The sequence below is a fragment of the Panthera uncia genome (assembly GCF_023721935.1).
Source record: "Panthera uncia isolate 11264 chromosome B3 unlocalized genomic scaffold, Puncia_PCG_1.0 HiC_scaffold_1, whole genome shotgun sequence".
In the NCBI taxonomy this organism is placed as follows: Eukaryota; Metazoa; Chordata; class Mammalia; order Carnivora; family Felidae; genus Panthera; species Panthera uncia.
Window position 1 is genome coordinate 65,387,525 of NW_026057582.1, and position 20,016 is coordinate 65,407,540.

The 20,016-nt window shown below is 35.5% G+C and overlaps 1 protein-coding gene and 1 long non-coding RNA gene across 2 annotated transcripts in view; one reads left to right on the forward strand and one right to left on the reverse strand.

Moving 5' to 3' along the window:
• SCFD1 (sec1 family domain containing 1) overlaps positions 1–15,820 on the reverse strand; it is a 121,285-nt gene extending 105,465 nt beyond the window's left edge. Inside the window, exons 1-6 of the mRNA XM_049612961.1 lie at positions 15,717–15,820; positions 9,179–9,249; positions 6,849–6,937; positions 5,489–5,579; positions 3,178–3,300; positions 1,665–1,752 (exon numbers count right to left, since the gene is read on the reverse strand). Of these exons, the coding sequence (XP_049468918.1) occupies positions 1,665–1,752; positions 3,178–3,300; positions 5,489–5,579; positions 6,849–6,937; positions 9,179–9,249; positions 15,717–15,774 (520 nt within the window). The 5' untranslated portion in view covers positions 15,775–15,820. The remainder of the gene's footprint in view (positions 1–1,664; positions 1,753–3,177; positions 3,301–5,488; positions 5,580–6,848; positions 6,938–9,178; positions 9,250–15,716) is intronic.
• Positions 15,821–15,883: 63 nt separating this feature from the next.
• Positions 15,884–20,016, forward strand: part of LOC125909609 (uncharacterized) — a 31,043-nt gene continuing 26,910 nt past the window's right edge. Inside the window, exon 1 of the long non-coding RNA XR_007453743.1 lies at positions 15,884–16,154. This is a non-coding gene — a long non-coding RNA (uncharacterized LOC125909609). The remainder of the gene's footprint in view (positions 16,155–20,016) is intronic.

The following is a 20,016-nucleotide window of genomic DNA, read 5'->3' on the forward strand; positions in this document are numbered from 1 at the left end:
AGGAAAACTGGGCTTTCAACATGAAAGACAGAGAGACACAGAGTGTGAGCAGGGGAGGGGTAGAGACAGGGGAGACACAGAATCTGAAGCAGGCTCCAGGCTCTGAGCTGTCAGCACAGAGCCCAACGCAGGGCTCAAATTCACCAACCGTGAGATCATGACCTGAGATGAAGTCGGTCACTTAACCAACTGAGCCACCCTGGTGCCTCTTAAACAGCTAATTAATTTACAACTCAGTTAATTGTAAATAGATTTATATAAGTAACAACTACTGTCAAAAATCTATGACGTGGGTAATTCACCAAACACTTATACCTTTCAGGGATGTTGTTTAATTTCACCAAGAAAGCATGCTACAGAGCTCAGTAAAAATAAAAAATTGATGTTCTCTTCTCTCAGGGAGCTTAACATCTGGTCCAGTATTTCATAATAGGGTACCACTGACATTTTGAGCAGATAGTTTTCAGTTATGAGCATCATTTACACACTGCAGAACATCTAGCATCCTTAGTCCCTGCTCAATGAATGCTAGTAGAGTCCAGCTAAATGTGACAATCAAAAACACCCTTATATGTTTCCAAATGTCCTGTTAGATGGACATACTCTCCACTTAAGAACCGCTGAAATTTTAGTCACAAACATCTCAATCCTAAAGGAGCAAAATTATTGATTATTTCAATAAACTGGCTAATCATTATCTCCTATAGTCTGAGTTTCCTTTAAAATATTCCATGTAAATAATCAATGGAAATATAAGTTTTAGGTAGGCAAGATGAGTAAGTTTTAGAGATCTGCTATACAACACTATCTATAGTAAACAATACTGTATTGTATACTTAAAAAGGTTAAAGAAGTAGAACTCATGTTAAGTGTTCCACACACAGAAAAAGCAACACAGACAATAAAATGTGGTATGGGTGTTGTGTGGTTGTGTGTTTCTATGCATGTGTGGCCTGTTAGTTTTAATCTACATCCAGGAATGGTCTGTTTACCAAAAGTGGGAATGCAAACTCCAGAGATGGTTAGACAGCATTTGATCAAATACAAATATTCAATCTACTGGTGAATAAACAAGGTATAAAAATCAAGGGAGTCTAACAACCTGTATTTGAAAATGGCACCTATACTTCATTCCTTAATAGTGCTATAGTAGCTGTTGATGCCTTAGCCAACCTTTTGTGAATACTTATTATGTGCCAGAAACTTTTCTAGGCATTTTACACACACTAATCCATTTAATTCCCACAAAAACTCTGTGAGGTAGATAGTATTATTATTCCCACTTTACAGATGAGGAAAACTAAAGCACAGAGAAGCAGAGTAACTTGTTCTTGTCCAAGAGTCAAAGCAGAAGACTCATTGAATCCTACTACTAAAATACTGTCTTACTTGTCATGAATAAACCATTCATGTAAGCTGCTGTGGGGTAGGTACCTAAAAAGTCAGAGGTTTGGTACTTCATTGGGCTTGCAAAACACGTCTAGTACATGTTGTTATATGTGACAAAATTCAGTCTAAGACTTGTTTTCTTTGTGTGCTTTAAAATATCTTTTACAGTTGTACCACTGTAAACAAAGCTGGTTTTTGAGAGTACTAAATGTGCTATTTTTTTTTACAGTACATCACTCATTTTAACGAATTACAATATTCCTGTTTTTACATACCACGATATGAAACAAGCTCCTTATTTTGATTACATAATACAAACATATCATCTTCCAAAGTAATAAAATTGAGATACTGATCAAAAACCTGGAAATAAAAGAAAAGGTTTATACATCAATTTTACAATATTTTTGAAAATTTTATTTATTTTGAAAGAGAAAGAATGAGCGGGGTGGGGACAGAGGATTCAAAGCAGGCTCCAGCTGACAGGAGAGAGCCAAATGTGGGCCTCAAACTCACTAACTGTGAGACCAAGAGTTGCATGCTACACTGACTGAGCCAGCCAGGCACCCCAATTTTGCAATACTGAAAGCACATTTAGCTTGACTTAATCAACCAATGGAAAATAATGGAAAAAATTACCATTATATTTAATAACCAAAAATTACACCATGTGGCAGATTACCTCATTGGGTAAGAATGAGGAGTTGATATTAAAAAGGAATATAAACAAGACTTTGGTCAATAAATTATCAAGGAGGAAAGTACTATCTTCAGATAACAATATTTATGAAGATAAAAAGATTTTTTCAAAAACTGTGCTTGGGATGGGAATGTGTATCAGTTTTGAAGAAAAAAATTGCAATTTAATTTTTATGTTCACTTTAATCACACTTTCCTAAGTAAGTCATAGTAACAATTTTTCCACCATGAACACTTATAAGTGGGAAAAAAGTTATACTAGTTCTTTAGAAGGGCAAATCAGGAGAAAAATTAAGAAAATTCTTAGAAGCACACTGAATTCAGTTAAGCAAACTGAAAACCATTCCTATTATTTTATGTAAAATAATAAACTTTGAAAAGAAAGAACATTAAAACATAAGCCTCAAAAACTAATCAGAAGTAGTAGTAGACTATCTAAATCTTAGAATGAAAACTCAGTGGGAAAAAATGGGAAGCAAATGTATGGTTGTTTTGTCTTTTATTTGCCCTATATGATTCCCTAGAATTTCATGTCTTGTCCAATGTCAAAAAGCACAAGGCACAGTACTGCTGTAACCAAGAAAAGATTTGACAGATTTATTTATAACTAAGCTGAACCTATCTAAATGGTAACTATGATGTAGAACTGCTGGCCTGTTGTAAATTCCTTCCCTCTTATAATATGTAATGTAACTTCGTTGGATCTTCTCTCCTAAGTAAGACCTGAAGATAATACGGTGACTATAAATAAAATAATGTCAACATATTTTTAGTATAATTTGTAACAACCCAACTGTCAAACTATTTCTAAGTTGAGCTAAAAAGATGATACAAATCCTAGACTAAAAGACTGATTAAGCATTTTATTTTTATCTTTCAAATTCATCAAATAACAGGTACCATTAGGTTGGTGTATTCTGCCTAGTTCAAATTATAGGTAATTTACATTATCAAAAAAAGTATTGAGTCTAAATATTTCTTAGGTTGACCTCGTCTTTTGTAAATGAGAAACTTAAGTCAATTAACAGGTTTTAAAATACACTAAATTTTACATTAACAAAATGTCATCAGCTAATCAAAATCTCTTACCTTGGCTACTTGTGTTACTGCACTAGCAGCTAATGCTGCATTTGCAATATCTTCCAGTTTACTTCTTGAAATAGCAGAAATAAAATTTAAGTAATATGATTCATAGAGTTGATTTCGCAGATCCTATAAATACAATGAATACTTCATTCCTATGCGCACATATAAAAGAGGACCACAGACAGAAATCATTTAGATACTGTAAGAGTAAGATTTTGGAGGATAATACACAGATTTAAGTGACAATTAAAAAAAACCCAAGAGAAGAAAGTTATGTAGAAGTACTAGTTACTTGGTTGCCAGATATAATGGACCTATGTATTAATAATTAAAGTTATAATTCTATTATCAATAAAATTCTACTAATTATAGTATCACACAAAACTGCTTTGAAATAGTTTATTTGCCTTTTTCTTAAAAATCTCCAGAAATGGCTCTCTTGTAAAGTAAAATGCTTATTATATTTTGCAGCTAATACCTTCTATTGCTCTGGTCATTTAATAAAACAACACACTTCCTTCACTGTTCAGACATAATTCCAATGACCAATTCCAGAAGTATTACTTCTTAATCATCCAAAAGTACCATAATTTAAGTCAGGCAAATTCTTAAATCAAATTTACTTATCTTCTTAAACTCTAGGAAAAATAGATATCTAAATAACCATACAGGCATACCTTGGATATATTGCAGGTTCAGTTCCAGACCAGCACAACAAAGTGAACATTGTAATAAAAGGAGTCAAAATAATTTTCTGGTTTCCCAGTGTCTATGAAAATTATGTTCACACTATACTGTGGTCTATTATGTGTGCAAGAGTCTTATGTCTAAAAAAAGAGTATATACCTTAATTAAAAAATACTTCAGGGGCGACTGGGTGGCTCAGTCAGTTAGGCGTCCGACTTCGGCTCAGGTCATGATCTCGCAGTCCGTGAGTTCGAGCCCCGCGTCGGGCTCTGTGCTGACTGCTCAGAGCCTGAAGCCTGTTTCAGATTCTGTGTCTCCCTCTCTCTGACCCTCCCCCGTTCATGCTTTGTCTCTCTCTGTCTCAAAAATAAATGTTAAAAAAAAAAATACTTCATTGCTAAAAAATTTAAGTTTTCAGCGAATTATCACTGATCACAGATCACTATAGCAAATATAATAATAAAAAAGTTTGAAATAGTCTGATTATTACCGAAACGTGACAGGCAGAAAGTGAGTTAATGTTATTGCAAAAATGGCATCAACAGACCTGCTTGATGCAGGGTTGTGACAAACCTTCTCTTTCTAAAAAAGTGAATTATCTGTGAAACCTAATAAAACAAGGTATGCCTGCATTTCTTTTAATCTAAGAAAATGTCAATTGAAAGAGGCACCATTATGTTATGTAACACCAAGAAAGAATTAATGCTGCCAATAAAATTCTATAACACACCATCAATTTTAAGATGCATCTGGTATTGGAGATGTTTAAGTGTGAAAAACTGAGGATTTGGAGGCTGTGTGAAGAAGGTAGCAAGCAGGGCAGTGGTTTAACAAAGGTTGGGACATTGGTTAAAGGATAAAGGACTAATAATTATGAGGACTGAGAAAATAAGTATGTTGAGGATATTGGGGGTCATGTTTGTGACTGTCAGAAAAAGGAGTTACAAATTTGTAAAGGGAAAAAGAACTAGGATAAATCTTGTATTTCTGAAATGAAACTGTTTTGGATATTATATATGTCTACAGAGATAAGGAAGAAAATTGCTAGAGTTAAATACAGATATAACAATGCTGATTCTAAGAGACACATGTACCCCAACGTTTGGCTACTGACAATAGCCAAAGTTTGGAAAGGGCCCAAATGTCCACCAACTGCTGAATGGATAAAGAAGATGTGGTATATATATTCAATGAAATGTTACTTGGCAACCAAAAAGAATGAAATCTTGCCATTTACAACTCTATGGATCGAACTAGAATGTATTATGCTAAGTGAAATTAGTTCAGTCAGAGACAAATACATGACTTCACTCATATGTGGGATTTAAGATACCAAACAGGAGAACATAAGGGAAGGGAAGCAAAAATAATATAAAAATAGGAAGGGAGACAACCCATAAGACACTCTTAAAACTAGAGAACAAATGGAGGGTTGCTGGAGGGGTGTTGGATGGGGGCAAGGGCTAAAGGGGAGAGGGGCATTAAGGAGGATAATGGTTGGGATGAGCACTGGCTATTAAATGTAAGTGATGAATCACTAAATTCTATTCCTGAAAAAAAATTTTTTGATTAACAATATAAATAAAAAATAAAAAAACCTGTCCCTACATATAAGAACTCATATTACCTGGCACATTCTGTCAATATTTTCTTCAGTTGGCATTACAAAGTACACTGCAGGAACATCTGGAATAGGATCTCGATCAGAGTGTAAAAGCCTAAAAAACATAAAATTCATCTTTTTCTTAGTCATTTATCTAAAAAGATCATTTAAAACAGTACTTCTCAAACCAAGGATGAATCATTTTATAGACAATGACCAGTACACTAAAAGCTCTTGCTGCAATTAATCGTTTAACCCAGGCTTCTCCTTTTATCAGTGCTAACATTTATTAGTAAGATCCTAATGTCAGTCTTCATCTCTTCTATTACAATCACCTTTATTTCTAATACCAATATTCCTCCTGAATAAGAACTAAAGCACATTCAATAGCAATTTTATTCCCATTTTTCATAGAAATATGTTTGGGGGAGGGTGAGCAGAGGAAAAATTCAGTTCTCCAAGAGAGGGAAAACAGGAAGCTGGAGGAGTCTTTAAAAACAATGAAAAAATTTAACCATAAGTAAAATCAAATATATATATATATACACATAAATATGTATATATGTGTATACATACACACACACACACACACACACTTTAATGTTTATTTTTGAGAGAGAAAGAGAGCAGGGGAGGGGCAGAGACAGAGGGAGACAGATTTGTTATATTTATCAAACATACCAGAAATAATATAATAAAATACATTCAGTAGTTAAGAAGACAACATAGATAGCTCCTATAGTGGTTAACAATCATTATCCCATAGATACTTAAATTTTTCATATTAACGATAAACTAATTTAGACATTCTTTAAAAAGTATATTCAGGGGTGCCTGGGTGGCTCAGTCAGTTGAGCGTCCAATTTCAGCTCAGGTCATGATCTCACAGTTGGTGAGTTCGGGCCCCACGTTGGGCTCTGTGCTGACAGCTCGGAGCCTGGAGCCTGCTTCAGATTCTGTGTCTCCCTCTCTCTCTGCCCCTCCCTGACTTGTGCTGTCTCTATCAAAAATAAATAAATGTAAAAAAAAAAAAAAATTAAAAAAAATAAATAAAAAGCATATTCAAACTGAAGGAATAAAAAATTTTCAGAGATGGAAGAGAACTTAAGACAACCAGTTCTGTTCTTTCATATAAGAGGGTAAATTAGTCTTTACGAAAAGACATGAGAGAGAAAATTTAAATTCTGAAATTATGAAACTTCAGACTGAGAATTATTTCTAACTTCAAAGTAAATAGTTAAATGTTGTTTTATACAAGTACTGTAACCTAACATTTTATGTATTAATGATGTCCTTTAATAACTGGATTTCAAGGTGGCCAAAGATATCCTTTAGCAATATATCTGAAAATAAATGTCATTATTAGAAACATGTTAAAACTCACAGATGCAGAGTGATTCCCATGTCTCTCAGCTCTTTTACTGATAGCAGTGGAGAGATGATATCTTGGCCAAATCTGTCATAAATGAGCACCTGGTTTAAAAAAAACGTGTTTTTGAAACTATCAGTAAACAGTTGATAGAGAGCTCATATTAAGACAATGTTGAAGTATATTCTATTTTAATAAATCATGTATGCTGAATTCTTATACTTACCTCAATTTAATATTTTCTGTCATTGCCCAAAACGTTCACGTATGTCATAATCTAGTTTTTAAAGCATGATCACTTAGGCTAAATTAATATTACATAAATTTATTCTCATAGAATATTTTTGCTAGGATAAACATACTAGCAACTACAAAATACTTATCTTAAGCTATAATAAAGGATCTTTAATATTCAGCAAACTCACATACACTTCCCCCACCAAGTTTACATCAATCCTTTCTAAAAAGAGAGAAGTAAAAATAGTCCCTCTCAAAACTAATGGGTAACAAGTTCTAAGACTGTAAAGAAAATTTGGTAATTTAAGCATCTCAGGTTAATAAGATGCTCACTTAAAAAATGAGTGAGTGACTGGGTTGGCTGGGTGGCTCAGCCAGTTAAGCATCTGACTTCGGTTCATGTCATGATCTTGTGGTTCTTGGGTTCAAGCCCTGAATTGGGCTCTGTGCTGACAGCTCAGAGCTCTGAAGCAGGCTTCAGATTCTGTGTCTTCCTCTCTCTCTGCTCCTCCCCCGTGTGACTCTCTCTCTCAGGAAATGAATAAACATAAATAAACAATTTTAAAAAATTAAGTCCCTAAAGAGTACATGCTAGCCTTATTCTGTCACATACATTTCTTCACATTCTAAAATATTATAACTGACATCTTTGAGGGGTAGAAAGAACTCTGAATCTTCTAACTTAAAATTAGTTTTAGAGTTAAGGCTAATAAAAGAGAAATTTCAACTAGTGTTTCTTTACAACTACATCAGTAATTCTTTACAGAGTAAGAAATTGCTAATGAGGGATGAAACGTGCTGTCATAAAAAAATGTGTTTCCTATATGACAGCATTTCCTTTAGAAAAGCTAAAACTCTTGGGTGCCTGGGTAGCTCAGTCAGTTAAGTGTCCGGCTTCGGCTCAGGTCATGATCTTACCATCCATGAACCCTGCGTCGGGCTCTGTGCCGATGGCTCAGAGCCTCAAGCCTGTTTCTGATTCTGTGTCTCCCTCTCTTTCTGCCCGTTCCCCACTCACGCTCTGTCTCTCTCAAAAATAAAATAAAAACATAAAAAAAATTAAAAAATAAAAGCTAAAACTCTTCTGCTCTAGTTCTAAGAGGCTGGGTATTATTAATCTTGTGATACATAAGTAATGGATAGGGAAAGAATTTGACACAAATCAGATTGTACCCAAGAAATTCTCGAGCTATTTAATTCAAAAGCTTAATAAAGGCTTTAGAAACAATAATCGAGCATTGTTTATTCAAGGAGCAATAACAGGATGCCCACAAATAAACATGAAAGAAGGCAAAAATTAGGGGATATTTTGAAGCTTAACCTAGGAATTCATATAGATGACCTTAACCATCTTTAGAGTTAACCAAAGGACTTATAAGGATCATCAGAGTTTTCAAAACACCCCAATAGTTACCAGGTTGAGTTGTTCTCAATTATTAGCAAAAAAGAAATATAAAGTGACTATAAACTAACAAGTGTAAACCTAAGCAGCTGAATTCTAGTTTGTCTGAAGAAAGAAAGTATAAAGTTTAAAATGAACAAGCTTAAAGAACAGGAATTTTTAAAAGTACTTCATCATTTCTCAAGGGAGAAATATTATAGATTGCTTTCTGGTCCAATTAACAATTTTACTGACAGTTTTATATATCATAAATTAACCAGCATTATGGTTTACAAATCACTGTCTCATGAGTCGGTTAAAACTGGCATTCTGGTTTACAGATCACTCTCTACCCAAGTCTGACTAACCTTGAACAAGCCTGCGAGATCCAAATTCTGGACCTGCAAAGCTAAGGAACAAAACATCAACCAGATGAAAGACCTACTAGTGAGGGGCCATTCAAGAGATCAGCTGGATTCCCTAGATGCATATTATTATCCTTGCCTGTCTCCCACCATAAAATGTTTATTAAAAAGATTCACATTAAGAAACCACGTTAAATAAAAATAAACTCTCCATGCATAACTAAAATGTGCTACTGTTCAGCATTAACAAGAAATTCCCTCCAATCACCACCAATAAAGACCAAGCAAAAATAATTAAAATAAATTAAAGTTAAAATATTAGTTAAATAAAGTTAAAATAAAATTAAAATAAAGTCTCTTACCTTCCATACTGGTTCTCCAGTGCTGTTTTTAACATGAGGCACATTGAAATTCAGCATACGCTTCAAAGCCACTGGAAATGAAAACAGTCTTATTAAATATTATCATTGTGGGGGGCGTGTGGGTGGCTCAGTTGGTTAAGCATCCAACTTCAGCTCAGGTCACGATCTCACAGTCCGTGAGTTCGAGCCCCGTGTCGGGCTCTGTGCGACAGCTCGGAGCCTGGGGCCTGCTTCAGGTTCTGTGTCTCCCTCTCTCTCTGCCCCTCCCCTGCTCATGCTCTGTCTCTCTCTGTCTCAAAAATAAATAAAAAACATTATAAAAAATTTTTTAAAATATTATCATTGTGGAACGCCTGGGTGGCTCAGTCAGTTAAGCAACCGACTTCAGCTCAGGTCACATTCTCACGATTTGTGAGTTCGAGCCCCATGTCAGGCTCTGTGCTGACAACTCAGAGCCTGAAGCCTGCTTCAGATTCTGTGTCTCCCTCTCTCTCTCTGCCTGCTCCCTGCTCACACTCTGTGTCTCTCTCAAAAATATATAAAAAACATTAAAAGAATTTAAAAAAAATTATTGTTTTTCATGATTTCATTCCCCACCCCCCTCATCTATTACTTACCACCTCAAAACAAAATGCACAAATCACTCTAGTAAAACTGATAAATCAAATGAATGGATATGTAAAAGCAGGTCAGACTGTGTAAGACCATTCCATCAACAGCTAATTGGGCAAGTGTTTGGGGAGATTTTCTGTCCCCAGATGACAATGTGGAAAATGTTCTGAAAGAAGCCTTTTCCATTCCTCCTGACAAGCCCCACACTACTCTTTTTTAGTTTAAAAATATTTTAATTCCAGTATAGTTAACATACAGTGTTATACTAGTTGTAGATATATGATAGAGTAATTCAATAATTCTGTACATTACTCAGTGCTCATCATGATGTGTACTCTTTAATCCCCATCACCTATTTTACTCATCTCCCCACCCACCTCCCCTCTGATAACCATCAATTTGTTCTCTATAGTTAGGAGTCTGTTCTTGGTTTATTCTTTTTCTTTCTCCTTTGCTTATTTCTTAAATTCCACATGAGTAAAATCATATGGTATTTGTCTTTCTCCGATTTATTTCACTTAGCATTATACTGTCTAGCTCCATCCACGTTGTTGCAAATGATAAAGGGGTAGCACCTAAAATATATAAAGAACTTATACAACTTAACAACCAAAAAACAAATAATCCAATTAAAAATGGGCAGAAGACATCAATAGACATTTCCTCATACATTTTATACAGATGCAAAAAGAAATTTTATCAACTACAAATTTGCAGTGGTCTCAATAGATAACTGGTCTTGTTGTCTATTTACTACTGTCTGGCTGAAAGCACAGATCAGCATCACCCTTTTGAAAAACAAAAACTACATAGGATATATTTAAGGGGTTCATATACAAAACCGTCATACAGTAGGTCTATGTTTTAGTTATCTTGTAATACATTTTATGACCAATTTGTCTCATCAGATTCAATGAAAAGTTATACTGTTCAATATTATATGCTCCATGGAAAAAGTGAGACTTTCCCAAAGATATGGTAGATAACTCATGATAAGAAAATATACAATTTCTAAAATCAAAGCAGTTATGCTCTATGTGTTATTGAATTTTGAGATTTTTAGTGCTCATCTGTTCATGTGTATTGCAGATTCAGAAATATTTTCTAAGGAAAATTAAAATCTCTCTATACTTCTGTGTGAAGTTGAAAAGTCCTTGGGGTGCCTGGATGGCTCAGTCGGTTAAGCGTCGACTTCTGCACAGGTCATGATCTCACGGTTCATGAGTTCCAGCCCCGCATTGGGCTCTGTGCCAACAGCTCAGAGCCTAGAGCCTGAAGCCTGCTTCAGATTCTGTGTCTCCCTCTTTCTCTGACCCTCCCCCATTCATGCTCTGTCTCTCTCTGTCTCAAAAATAAATAAACATAAAAAAATAATAATTAAAAAAAAAAAAGGAAAGGCCAAATATTCAAGGAAGGGTATTAGTTGGGTAATTTAATTTTTAAGACTGGCAACCCTGAAATCTATTTGGTTGATCTTTAAAAGCATTTGGGGGTTCCTGGGTGGCTCAGTTGGTTAAGCTTCCAACTTTGGCTCAGGTCATGATCTCATGGTTCCTGTGTTCAAGGTCCACATCGGGTTCTGGGGTGATGGCTCAGGGCCTGGAACCTGCTTCGAATTCTGTATCTCCCTCTTTCTCTGCTACTCCCCTGCTCATGCTCTGTCTCTCTCACAAAAATAAACATTTAAAAAAATTAAAAAATAAAAAATAAAAGCATTTGGATTAGACTTTATTAATACAAAATAATCTACAGGTCATACTCTTCCCTACTTAATATGTTATACTATATATTATATATATAGTATATATAATTGACCAGATAATATTCAAATCACCAGTGTATTAATTTTTGGTATATTGATTCACACACTAGAAAAACCTCTATTAAATGCTAAGCTTACAGATACTATGATATTATACAAAAAAATACATAAACAAGCAAAAAAACACTTTGGTACTTAAAACTGAAGTAACATAGGAGGCATACAAGGTGCTGCAGAATGAACTCTCCCACTGAGCTTTTAGCAAGTTCTTCCACCTCCAGGCAATATAGCCATCATCACCCTGGCACCCATGGCCCAACAAAAAGAAAATCTTGTTTCTAGGAACTGTTCACATTCTTGGGACAACTAGGAAAAACCACAGCCCAGGCTGCATCAGAGTCCCAGGTGTATAGTTTCTCTAGAGCTAGGCCTTACTTTACTGAAAAAGGCCAGTATCAGCAGACATTCCCACATCTGCCTTCCTAGTCCCATCTAGGTGAGTTTCTTCAACTGTGATCCTTGGCTAACTTGTTAACAGATTTTGACACAGTGGATTCGTTAATAAAGTACAGGGCCTGTGTTCAAAGAATATGTAAGAATGTATTTTTAGTTTCATCAGAGTAACTCTCCTATAGGCTTAAATCATTGCTTTTAAATGAAATGGCAAACTAGTTTTCTTTATTGGCCCTAAACATATCATTTCTAGACTTGGTTAATATAGTTTCACCCTAACCTGAAATATTTTCTTTACTCATCTGCTATATATTCAACCACATTTACTATTCATTCAACAAATGTTTAGTTATTGTTTACCATATGCTGGGCACTGCTCCAGCTGATGGCACTAAACACAACAGACTGAATAAAAATTACCTATCCTCAAGGAACTTTCATTTTAGTTGGGGTAAAAACACAACAGATTAAGTTAAACATATGGCATATAAGATTATATTAAGTGCTATGGAGTAAAACAAAGGGAAGGGGGGAGAGCTGCAGTGTAATTTTAGTTTTACTTATTTTTATTAAAAAAATTTTTTTAGTGTTTATTAATTTTGAGAGGGGGGGGGGGGGGACAGAGCGAGAATCCCAAGGAGGCTCCATGCTGTCAGCGCAGAGCCTGATGTGGGGCTCAAACTTATAACCGTGAGATCATGACCTGAGCCAAGATCAAGAGTCAGATGCTTAACCAACTGACCCATCCAGGAGCCCCTGCAGTGTAATTAAAAAAAATTTTTTTAACGTTTATTTATTATTGAGAGACAGAGCATGAGCATGGGAGGGGCAGAGAAAGGAGGAGACACAGAATCCAAAGCAGGCTCCAGGCCCTGAGCTATAAGCACAGAGCCTGACGTGGGGCTTGAACTCACAAACTGCGAGATCGTGACCTGAGCCGAAGTCAGATGCTTAACTGACTGAGCCACCCAGGTGTCCCCTTGCAGTGTAATTTTAAATACAGTAGACAAGAAAGGCCTCCTGAGAGGGTAACATTTGAGTAAAGATGAGAGAGTGAGCCATGCAGATGTCTCTGAAAGAATATCCAGAAAGGGGTAACAAATAAAAAGGCTTTCAAGTGGGAGCATTCCAACGTGTTCAAGCAAAGGGGAGAGCAATAGGGAGTCAGGTCAGAAAGTTAAGCAGGAAATATATCACATAAGGCCTTGTAGACCACTATAATATTATTTTGGTTTTTACCAGGATTGAAATGGAAAGCTGTTGGAGAGTTCTGCGCAAATATGTGACAAGATCACTTTGTTACTTTGTGGGGAAAAAAAATGAAGGGGAAAAGGAATATAACAGCAAAACAACTAAATAAGAGGTTACTGCAGAAATTCTTGGCGTTCTGGACCTGCGTGAAAGCAATGCCAACAGTCAAATTGTGAATGTATTTTCAGAGTAGAGCTAGTAACATTTACTCACAGATCTGATGTGGGATATGAAAAACAGAAGTCAAGAAACCTTAAAGGTTTCTGACCTGTGCAACTAACTACAAGGGTGGGGTTGCTATTAATTGAAATGGGGTAAATGGAATTCAGAGGAAAAGGTCCAGGCCTGAGATATAAACTTGGGGATCATTAACATATAGATGATATCTAAAGCCAAGAGGCTACATTAGGTCACTGCAAGAAAGAAAGCAGTGGATCTGCAGCTTGCCAAGGTTGAGAAGCGGGAGTGTTGAGCAAGAACCTTCAACAGAGAGGCATGCATGAAGGGCAACGATAGGTAACACAGGATGTTGTCTGTTGCACTAAAGGTAAGAATAAAGAGGGTGAGTGATCCAAGAAACTTTCACAAATCAGATGACTTTTAAGATGACCTTTAAAAGATAAATATTCTTCAAGCAGGAAAACAAAAAATAACCATGCTAGTCAGTTATTCTCTCTATACCTTAGTTTTCTCATCTATAAAATGGAGACAATACACATAAAATCACTTAAAACAATGCTTAGGAATACTATTCAGTATCAGCTATTATCTACCCAAATAGATCGCAAATTCCTGTGTACCATGGTGTCTTCATCTAGAATATTTGAGAACTGATTTTGAGTTACTTCCAAAAACATTCTCAATAGTCATGAGGGAAAGGTTTACTTCTGGTACTCTAGCACACATATAGGGGTTTACCTTTGTCCGAAAATAAGACAGAACTCAACTAGAGTACTAATCTGATAAATGATTATTATGGCATAACCTATCTAGTTGTAATGTGAAATCTTACTACAATGAAGTGTATTTCCACAGAAATTGAAATTATATTAGGATTCAACATTCTACAAAGTTTCTGCATATAAAAATTACTACCATAAAAATTTTATTTTTCAAAACGCTGCTTTCTATTGGTTTCTAAGCAAAACGCTGCTTTCTAAGTCTTCCTTGATATGTTATTTTATTTTAATATGTAACATGACCTAATTCATTGAGCTTCATTAAGCTGTCAGAACCATACTGCAAAGACAAGTGGGGCTTCTATTTGCTTACTGGTAAAACGTATGGCAGGTATTCCCCAAACCTTACTTACTTAAATTATGCCTAACTTCACCTGATAGCTTATACTAAATTTATCTAATGGAAAAAGCAGAACACAATTCCATATGCACTGTGTTATTACAAGATAGTCTAATCATTTTTTCTTTGAATTCCTAAGGAATCAAGCACAGCTGAAATCCCTTCTGGTAAGCCATATTAATTTTAACCATTTATTTTCCAGTTCGAATTAACATGCAAAAGAACTTAATTACAAGGGAAAGAATTTCCAATTGTGCATACTCTTGATGGTTTGTTTCTATCAGCTCCTCAGAATTCACAGCCTGCCAACTTTCAGGACAATTCGCTAACAGGAACAAACCATTAGTCTGTAGCTAACAGGTATAAACTCTGTTGTCATCAGAAGTTTACAAAAAATAAGTAAAAACAAAATATCTAACATGTAAAAATATGAAAGCTAAAGGGAAGAAGTATGTATTTAAAAAAAAACACATTTAACGGTACAAACAGAAGCTGTATGACTGCTCTATCGAGGATGAAACTAATAGTTTTACAATACTAATTTGTCAAACGGTTAAAATGACAAAGCTACTAATTCATTTGTTTTTTGCCATTCTTGAATTCCATTCCAGTAAGCTAAAGAAGGAAATCTTTATCACTGGGCATTTCTCTTCAGGTACCCCCAAAAGACTGGTCCAAAGAAGAGAAATGGCAGAAGGTAAGCTGCTCTGAAAGAATACTTAAATTTTGTAATTGTGGAGGAAATGCCCCCAAACTAAACTCTTTCAACATTAAAATCTAGGGAAGACCTGGACCAGGCACAGAAACAAACCCGGAGACTTCATAGGTGGCAACACAGGGGAATATCTATGTTGTTATCTGCCAGCTGCCAGATATTCTTGTGATGGCCTTTTGAGGCCCAGCAGAAAAGGGACAAGAGCAGGGCCATAGCAACCCTTAAGCCCCTTTTCCTGAACCACAAATGAGGCCGCGTTCTCGAGCTATTACATCTCTTGCCTAAAAACTCAAAAGGGGAGGGGCTCTCGATGCTTTGGGAACTGGATTGAGCTTCAGGAGGTCCATCTCAGAGCTGCACACACCACGACCGAGTGAGGGCGACAAGCAGGAGAAGAAATCCCCACCACAGGCACAAAACCGCAGGGAGAAGGGAGTAAGACGTACCTGTTTGTCTCTCTCGAATACTGGCTGCTGCAGCCGTCGCCATCTTGACTCCCACCATCCACTGCCCGGTTAGTGAAGAACCCGAGGATTACGTGGCTGCCCGGACTGCCCCGGAAGCAAAGCCCAGAGGGGCGGGGTCAAGGGAGGTTCCTGGTGGCCGGATCCCGCCTCCTTCAGCTCTCTTCAGAGCTTGGAGACGCAGTGAGCTTAGTTAGTACCTGAACACCTGGTAGTGCTTACTTTCCAGCTGCGTAATAGTAGGAATTTTTATCCTATCTAATCAAGCCACAGCTTCTCAGATGGTAGCTGCGTTGAATAGAGTTGTTAGGGTAGGAGCGTGGTGTAATGCTAAGAACCTAATTAAATACTAAATTGGTCGTTTACAGATCTCTTAAGTGGTGAGAAGGCTCTAGGGGATCTAACGATCACTGGACTAAAGTAAGTGAAGCTCCAGGAACAAAGTAGGCTTTTAAAAGCTGCCTCCATTCTCCTTCCCAGTGCAGCAGAAGAGGTCTCCCCTTTGCCCCTTTCCCAAGGAAACAGGCAGCTTTGGAGCATTGCTCTAATTTGGCAGATTTCTCAATCTTATCTTTTAGGCAAAATGGTCTAGTTTTATGGTGTTTTGCGTACATGAACACAGGAGCTAGGAAGATTCAAAATAGCAAACTGAATATCCTCCTCCTTTGATTTTAGTAACTGCAAAAATCACATGTGGGGGAGGGTTGCTTGGTTAATGGACAGCTGGTTTTTAATATACACTTGAAACTGCGTGATGACAAAACATATCCGATATTGATAACTAATTTTGGTTATTGTGTAATTTTTTGTCTTTATCAAGGTGTAATTGACAAATTCAAAAGATAAAGTTTACACTGTGATGATCTGATATAGTTATATATTGTGAAGGGTTCCCCCCGTCTAGTTATCACATCCATTGCTTCACATATTTATCTTTGTTTTGGTGAGATTTAAAATCTACTCAGTAAATTTCAATTATACAATAATCAACTGTAGTCACCATGTTATATATTAGGTCTCAGACCTTATTCATCTTCTAGCTGAAAAGTTGTTACTGCATCAAATGACCTACATGTATAATCTTAAAAAAAAAAAAAAAAGTCAAATTCATGGGAAACAAAGAGTGGTTACCAGGGACAAGTGACTGGGGAAAATAGGAAGAGGTTGATCAAAGGTTATGAACCTACATTCTTTACCTTTAAGAACTGCGTCCTCTAGTTTTCACAGCTAACTGGCATATTCACTAAAAACTTAACTGGAACATTTACTATTTTATTCAGTGTTATTTTGAAGGAATTGCCAGTGACCTAGATGTGCTGTAATTAAACAGAAATAACAATCCCTACCCTAGGGGAAAGTTGTACTTCATTGTTTGTCTTCATGGAATGTAGAATATATAGACTTTCCCATCTTCCAGTACCTGAAAGCCCAATCTTGATTTGTGTACTTTTACTTTCAAACGCAAACCTGTTAACCATTTCAGTTCTGTCACAGACTTCTTCCCAGGACTCTGAGTCATAGTAATATAAAACATTAAAACAATGTTTAACAGTTCTATACAATATATACATATGGAATAATATAGTGTCCTAAGGAATGCACTTAGGGTGGCAAAAACGTATAAAATATTATACTCCACAGAAGAATGATTACAGTAGACAAATATAAAATAGACCCTGTGAGGCTGAGATTGAGAAAGGAATTTGTTACCCATTTTTAAAATCAGAAAGAATCAAACTATGGCTTCAGAGTGTTAACCCCTTATTTACTGTAGCCTGGCTCTACCTATCCAGATTTTTGGCTTAAATAATTTATCCTGACAAAAAAACTATTATTTTACATTAGGGAATAGTTTTAAGTTTAACACAGAATGTCACAGAATGGCTTACTGAAGAGGTTCTCAGGTGTCAGTCAGAGGATTCAGGATCTCTCAAATGTGAAAAGGATCTTGGATCTAGTATTGTCAGAATCTTAACCTCAATAAATCCTAACAACTTATTTAATTTAGCTCATATAAGCACTTCACATTTAGTAGCATGAACATATTTATTTAACAAACTTCATTGTAATTATCATGTTTTCTGGTTACATCTGAAGTCTTAAAAAAAAAAAAATGGAAAAATAGGCTGACACATCAACTATCACCTAGTATAATACCTGGCATATGTTGGGCAACTGGAAAAGATAAGAGTCAAAATGAGAACTTGAAAATTGGGTCTTTTCAAAACAATCCAAAATTTTCTTTTTTTTTTTTTTTCATCGTTTTTTATTTATTTTTGGGACAGAGAGAGACAGAGCATGAACAGGGGAGGGGCAGAGAGAGAGGGAGACAAAGAATCGGAAACAGGCTCCAGGCTCCGAGCCATCAGCCCAGAGCCTGATGCGGGGCTCGAACTCACGGACCGAGAGATCGTGACCTGGCTGAAGTCGGACGCTTAACCGACTGCGCCACCCAGGCGCCCCAATCCAAAATTTTCTAAACTACATACACATTCAAGTAATCCATTATTCAATGTGTTCTTATACTCTGTATTGCATTACTTGAAGCATAAAACTTTGTATTGCATTACTTACAGCATGAACAGTAGTTTAATAGCTTATTCTAAAACTAACAATGAAGCATGTGATAATCCCTATATAAAAAAGAATTACATTATCATAAATAGAATCTTGTTCTAATCATTTTCTTATAATGACTAAATACTAAAGGCAAAGTCATGGAGAAAACTTACCTATTATAATCTCCTTTACTTAGCATTCAGTATTGAGTATAAAAGTAACAATAGATTACATAAATTTAGGGAAAAAATTACTGAAAGTTTTAGCATAAAGTAGAAGCCAAAGTGAATTCTCTGGTTAGTAATCAAATGAAAGCTTTTTACTTGACCCAAACAATGGCTTATTCATAATATGGAAATTAAATATTACAAAGTATAAAATCATAACCCAGTTTGATGAAGTATTTCAAAGAAACTTTAACCTTAAATACTAAAACACTAAAGTGACTAAGTACAAGAATACAAAGAATTGTATAAAAGGTCTTCAGACGAAGTTCCCATAACAAAAGGCTTAAAAGATGTCTAAAAACAAAGAATTTAAAACTAACCAAAGACCATTAGCAGATGTGTAATAGGTGACTTTATGGTTTTCTTCAATATTGAGACCAATGGAAAACAAACTTGAAATATATGGCATTTTAACAACTCAAACAGTTAGGAAATACAAATACACATTGATAAGGTTTCATAGCATAATGACTTTAGAAATTCAATGTCAGTAAGAGTTGTGCACTGGCTATAACAATGAATAGAAAAAAGAAAAAGAACAATCACAATATTAACCATTTGACATAGTAACACTGCAGAAAATAAATATAGGATTCTCTACTATGCCTTAACTATACAGATTAACCTAAATATCAAATTAATGGAACATCCTTAAACCCAGAAGATGCTTTGCAATAAGTATGCTTCACTTTAAAATGTGAATATCCTAAATTATTATTTACATCATACCTTATCCCTAAGTCCCTGTCTACACATAACATAGTGAAATGAGGAACTGAAATACTGTTTCTAGTTATCGCCAACCAAGCATATTGCTTCCATACAAACCCTACCCTACCCAAAAACTGTGTGAAATTTCATCAGTTTTAATTACCACTTCAGGAGAAATTAAAACTACAAATGACCAGAAAATAGCTTTAATTAGGTTTTTTGGTTTATACTGGTTTTTAATTTCATAAAATCTAGGTAGGGTTGAGAAATATCCAATTTATCATCACATTTAGAATAAAAGCTATATGGAAAATTTGAAGTTTATATTAGGTATTCAAACTTTTATTAATCCTTTAATTACTTTTGATAATTTAACAATTCAAGACAAAGACATGCCTTGTGTCAAGTTCTTAAAAACTTCAAGTTAAAATGAAACTGTAATTTGCTGGATCTGTCAGTAAGTGTAACAAAGGAAATTGTATTAGGATTATGTTTTAGTTTTCCTTTGGTATTAAGAGATATGTTGTTTTCCTTTAAAAAGTATCAATAATTAAAGGATGTCTTGGGGAGAATATGATAATAGTTGATTATCTGCTATGTATATTTAAAAAATGTGATTAAAACCAACCTCTCATAAAGATTTACCTCTTATCCAATTTACCTTGGTGGAAAACCCATTTAATATTTGATAATAGATTAGGGACATAAGACTTTTCCACTTTCTTCTTTTGTAAGAACATACACATGGGGACGTGACCATGGGACTATGTATCTTCAAATTGTTA